Source organism: Capsicum annuum, unplaced genomic scaffold, assembly GCF_002878395.1.
Source record: "Capsicum annuum cultivar UCD-10X-F1 unplaced genomic scaffold, UCD10Xv1.1 ctg63996, whole genome shotgun sequence".
Lineage (NCBI taxonomy): Eukaryota > Viridiplantae > Streptophyta > Magnoliopsida > Solanales > Solanaceae > Capsicum > Capsicum annuum.
In genome coordinates, this window is record NW_025873096.1 from 3,432 (window position 1) to 9,854 (window position 6,423).

The following is a 6,423-nucleotide window of genomic DNA, read 5'->3' on the forward strand; positions in this document are numbered from 1 at the left end:
TAACTTGGTCATCAATTGAAAGACATGTCTCAATTAGGTCAAACAGTGGATGTGTGATCCTATGTCAAGAGGGACATAAAGAAAATCAGCTCTACGAAATCATGAGTCATTCAATGTGAGGAATATACAACAAATGTGGAGTTGTATGCTGGACAAAGAGAAGGAGAAGTAGTGACGCACAGACTCAGTTAAAGTTATTGCTGTAAAAAATGTCACAAATGATCTTCATCTTTCACTTTCATATTGCATGATATCTACTTGAATTTTCAAGGATTGATATGAAGAAGACTTTTCATTTTGCTATCCAAATATTGTGTCATTATTTGTTCACCCTTTTTGAGCTTTAGTTCTATTTTGTTTCATATCCCTCTTTTGGAATTAAGATAGAGTCAACAAAGTTTAAAAGAAAAGTGTCGAGCAAAAGAGTAGAGTTGATGTTGGGTGTATTTATGCATTCTAATGTTACTATTCTAGTCTTTTTAACCTTGTTTTGAGGATGATTCATGTGCTATATGGGTTGATAATGAGATAAATATGCATCTAAGTGTTAAAGTACGTGATTACAATGTTCAAAGTGAATTCCAAACAAGTGTGTACCTAAATGATTCATTTGGAGTTCAATCATGGAAACTAGCATTACTAGCTTGAGCTAGGTGCTTATCTAGTCGATCCCGTCGGATTATATTGTGTTTAAAAAGTTCTTTATGGTTTTGATGTGTAATTATGAGTGAAAAAACTTAGTGGTAATAAGTAAAGTTCAATTTGATTAAGTGTAGAGGTGGAATAATAAGTTGATGATTAACATGAACTAGCCTAGTCTTAGCTCTTGTTTTGATTCATCGTTATGGATATTGTGTTGTGATTGTCTCTAATTCATGGTGTGTGATTATATAAGGAGCATTGTGAGCTAGATATGATGATATTTTGATATTGAATAACCTAGAAATTAAAGGAAAACAACGCCACAAGACAAGGAATGGAAGGAGGCACTCAACACTTAGCCAAAATTTCAGAAGCAACTTCTAGAGAGGCCACGCAGATAAGCCCACGGCGCCCTGGATGGAGCGGGGCTCTAAAGTAGGCTCAGACTTGGCTGGAGCGGTGCTACAACCAGCGCGGCGCCCCCTACTCCCATGCTCAAATTAATGCAATTCTTGACCTACATGGATTAGGCTTGCATCTTATATTATAAATACATGTTGTGTCATATATTTTACACATCTTTGGACGTCTTGGAACATCAAGGAGCTTCAACTACATATTTTATTAGGTTTTACATTATTTTTTTATCTTTGTTTTAGATTATATCATGTATTCAAGCTTTTGGATCATGATTATGACTATGAGTGGCTAGAAACCTTCTTTCGTGATTAAAGCCAAGAACATGAGTACTATTATTTTGAATTAAGTTTGTTTAATTTGCTTATCATTATTGGTTGTGTGTTCATCTTTGATTTAACAATTTGATGGATTGATTACCCTGAAAATACATCAATTGTCTACCTTTTGATCCGGGAGAGGGAATAAGAAGATAGAACAATGAGATGAACAAAGTATGGCTTGTATTCTTTTATGAAATAAGAAATTCAAATTAACGTCTAGGATAAGGATGTACTTAGATGCCTTACTTGATTCAAATGTAGGATGATTGCTTTAAAACACGATGATAGCTTTAAAACACCTAAGTGGATTATTATATCCCCACTCAACTATGTAGTTGTAAGGTCCAAATTAGGTAAACGGTTAGAGGTTGGGAGATCATGATCATGCAATTAACCTTACGAATCAACAACCAAGATAAGCAAGTTAACGAATGAAGTTCAATAACATAGTATGATTGTTCGAAGTTCTTTAACCCTGGGATTTACTCCACTGATTGTATCAAGACCTTTATTTTACGCATTGTTTACTTTACTTGTGAGTTACAAATTCAAAACTCTTTTTCTTGGTTACTCTTGCACTAAATTAATATAAACTGTGATCTAGAATAGAATCGGTGTTGCAGTAAGTCCCTGTAGGATCGATACTTCGCTTTCTTAAGGTCACTGTACTACTTGATAGACTACGTACACTTGCATGTGCACTTGGGCGCTGTCAAATTTTTGGCGCCGTTACCGAGGACTTGTAATTTGACAACTGTTTATTTTAGTTTTACTTTTAGATTTCCTTTGTGTTTCTTACGCTTGGTCTTGGTTTTATTTTTGTAGGAAACGGGTTTACAAAGTAGTAAGCTGGCAAGGGATCAAGACTTGGTAGAACCAAGTTTCGAACCTGAGCAACTTTTCCATCAATGAAGAAGAGAAGCAATCATTCTCCCTCAAATTCCTCAGATTACAGAAGACCAAGAGAATCCTGCCATCATGGCTGATGAACAAGCAACCCACAGGACAGTCACAGAAGTGGCAATCCTATTTCCAACCAATTTGACCTCCCCGTTTCAGAAGCCGACAGCTAGAGGCAATTTTAAGCTTAACAGAATATGGTACAACTTATGATTAGCAGTGGACAGTTCATTGGGCTTTCACATGAAGATCCACAGGTCTTCTTGCAAAATTTTTTGGAAATCAGTGACACGTTCATTCCTACGGGCGTGAATGCAGATTATGTGAGGATGGCATTATTCGCCTTTTCACTGATTAGGGAAGCAAAAAAGTGGTTGAATGTAGAACTAGCAAATTCAATCACATCATGGGATAACATGGCCAGAAAATTTTTTATTCGGTTCTTCCCGTCTGACAAGACTGCAAGATTTCGCAGTGAGATAGTTGTCGCGCCCCATTTTCCTCGTGGAAAGCGGATTTGACGTGACAAACTCTTTTTGAGATTGCGTTAAGAAAGAGTGTGAAGAGTCACCACCTAAAGAATTAAGGTGCATTAGGGCATCGGTCTAGGCTAACTACGAACCTATTTTGTTATTTTGTCTTAGTTCACCAGAGTTCGGGTAAGGGTTCAAATTACCCCAAAAGGAAGGTGTTAGGCACCTTTTGAGGTCCACAAAGGTGGTTCCTGACCAAATTCGTACTTTACCTGGGGATTCTATGTGTTCAAATAAAGGTCTTTTGTTTTATTAACTTAAATGTTAACTAAGTGATAATGTAATTAATAAACAAACACAGGCTATTTTTGTCATTTCTAATTATTAATTATCTAAGTGATAAAATCGATAAAAATATGTAAATAAGACAAGCGAGGAAAAAGAGGTGACATAAATCATAACAAAAATTACTAAGCAAATAAAAAATTTTAAACTACCCCAAATAAGTAAAGAAATAAGAAAAATGCACAGTAGCTAACTTATTTTGATAGAGGAATAATATTCAAAACTTAAAAAAAAAAAAAGAAGATAGTTTTTGTTTCTTAAAAAACTGTTTGTTGCTTTACAGAAACGATTCCACAATATCAAATCGCGCTCATTCAACTTAGCAACAATTTTAATTGGAGGTCAGTTTTAGTGAAAATAATAACATTATAATTTTTAAAGACAAATAAAAAAATATTTATGTATGTATGCATAGTCTCCGCTTTTTTAAACTTTTGGTACGTGATGCTCCCGAAACTGTATCAAATTAATTTAAAATATAAAAATTAGACCTCGTGATTCTTTTTAATTTCCCGCTAACTATAGGTTAGGAGATAGTACAAAGAGTAAAATGTCATGTCTAGTTTAAAATTGTGAAAGTCAAAAACCGCACCATGACTTTGACAGAGAAATAAAAAGCTATTTTTTTTAATACGTAGATGCTGAAAATTGTTTTACTAAGTAAAAATTAATGAAATATACGGAAAGACAAATAGGAATGCTGAAAATTAATTATAGTGCCAAAAATATTATTTTATAATACTGCAAATTAACTAATGTGCTGAAAATTAATTTTAATATGCAGAAAACATTATTTAATGTGTTGAAAATATTATTTAAAATGCCAAAAAATGTTATTTTGAATGCTAAGAGTATAATTGTTGAAAGAGTGATTTAAACGCTAATAATGTCATTTTGTAATATGTCCACAATTGTTAAACATGCAAGAGTCAATAAACATGTTGTAAATTAAGTTATCGTGTTCAAATGTGATTTAGCAAGGCGGATATTAATTAAACTCCTAAAAACATGATTTCTAGGCGATTGAAATAAATCCTAAATTAGATTTGTCTAAATGACAAACAAGTCAAGTAATAAATCCTAAATTTATTTGCCTAAGTGATTCACATGGTACGTAAAACACATAAACCCCCGCTCCCAAGCAGTCTTCATAATTTATTACTATATAGATGTTTACACAACACATTAGTACAAATTTGAATCGTAATAAAAGAGAAATAAAAAGTAAATCAAGGCGATATATCCATGAAGACAGCAACATTCTAGCACAACTCGACCAAAGTACCTGCTCGAACATCACAAAGTACACAAACACAAACAAGTTGTATGGTATACGGATTCTTACATTGATCGAATAAAACATGATAACAATCACAAAAGACAACACAACAAAATAATTCAAGTAATCACAAAAGCGACAACATGTCATCATTAAAGGAGTTTAGGACTACGAAAAATGAAATAAGAAAACTAACCGGTTTGGTGAATTAATATGAAAATAAAATCAGAATATTGCAACAAAGGGAGCAACTATAGTCAGAGATTGAACCAAGTATTTTGAAAGCAACGAGCAAAAATATTGTGTCTCTCTTTTCATGTTTTCGTATAGAGAGTGTATCAGACCAAAATAAAATAGGAGAGGGAATATATATTGTAAGTTCTGCCAGAGAAAAGGAACATCAATATTTGTCTTTTTGTATGCGAGAGGGTAGAGAGGAGATTAGAAATCATAGTGTGTCAGTTCCCCTCAAAGGACGAGGAGGATTTATTTTTATAGCCAAGTAATGTAAAACCATACCAAGATAAAAATATCAAAACAATATTCTTGTCAACCAATTAAGAGAGAATTTCTCCTAACTGAATCAATCACATACAAATCAATCCAAGGAATAAAAGGAAAGCCAATATTTAGAAAAGTAACAACAATATTATTTTTGTTAATTAACTAGATGGAATCGATTAGAAGCCAAATTTACCGTAATTAGGTGGACAAAAGAATGAATAAAATGCATCAGTTTCAATATTTACCATATGCGATAAGATTGGACAGATGATCAAGTATAACATTTCATTATCACGGTAATTTGATTATGCCCAAAATTTGATCACAAAAATCAATCTCATTGTATCAGTTAAATCAAATATTCTTCACTACAAACACTAAGTGTCAAATCCATCACGATTAAGAAGAATCTATCCACCTATGCATCAAATATTTTGCCAATGAATAGATCAGAAAAATGCAACCCATAAGCAAGAATAACAATTTCACAAGCTAGAACAATGATTCCACAAGCTGAATATGAATATCAATCAACCACCAATTCAAAAATATTTAGGGCGTAATTAAACATCACTAAAATCAAAACTTTATATGACGACCTAAGCACGTTAACAAATTCATATTATAAAAAATTATATCAAAACTCTTAAACCAGTTTCATCAATTTCAGATCGCAGATTATATCTTAAGGAAAGAAATGAAATTGAACAATAAATCAAACCTTTGACGGATTTAAGAATCCGTCATGTTTCGTGTACTCGACCGGAGCAGCGGCGGCAAAGGGCGGCAATGCCGCTGTTGTTTTTGTTGTTGTGGGTGGTGAATTGGGACGGAGGCAAACTGATGTCTGGCGATGGCAAAGGAGAGGGGCGGCAGAGCATCGTTGCTGTTGTTGTTGTGGAGGCGGAACAGCGACGTTTGGAGCTTCGCCGGAGAGGCAAAGTTGGCTGGTGGTTTGAAGGAAATGGAAGAGGTCGTCGGAGGCGTGGTTTGAGGGCTTCTGGTGGCGCGGGGCTTGGTCGAAGAACGGAGGGATCGCGGTAGCTTGACCAGCGGAGGTTGGTTGCTGCGTTGCCGGAGGAGGCGCCGGTTTTGGCTTTGGCGATGGTCGATTTTTTAGAGAGAGACGAGAGAGAGAGGGGGTGGGGCGGCTGATTTGGTTTAGAAGATTAGAGGAATGAATTAGGTTTAGGGTTTTGGTGTTAATAAGGAAAGAAGAGATGGGTTGATCTCAGCCGTTGGATCGATTTTGATCCGTGGCTGAGATTAAAAGGATAAGAAATGAATTGAGACCTTTTAAATTGAGTTAAAATGTGGGTAGAATTGTAATAAATTGTATAAGATTAGACTAAGATTGTTATAAATTGGATAAAAGGGCTAGAATTTAAATAAATTAGAAAAAAATAATTTTAAATAGGCTATTAATTAAATACGACGTCGAAAAATATAGTAAGCAAGTTAAATGTTACATAATACTATTATATAAAGTTGTGATAATAATAATAATAATAATAATAATAATAATAATAATAATAATAAT

The 6,423-nt window shown here is 34.1% G+C and overlaps 1 protein-coding gene across 1 annotated transcript in view; it reads right to left on the minus strand.

The window, feature by feature from the left end:
- Nucleotides 1-3,271: 3,271 nt before the first annotated feature.
- Nucleotides 3,272-6,423, minus strand: part of LOC124893704 — a 7,121-nt gene continuing 3,969 nt past the window's right edge. The window contains exons 2-3 of the mRNA XM_047404599.1: nt 5,605-6,113; nt 3,272-4,385 (exon numbers count right to left, since the gene is read on the minus strand). Of these exons, the coding sequence (XP_047260555.1) occupies nt 4,167-4,385; nt 5,605-6,113 (728 nt within the window). The 3' untranslated portion in view covers nt 3,272-4,166. The remainder of the gene's footprint in view (nt 4,386-5,604; nt 6,114-6,423) is intronic.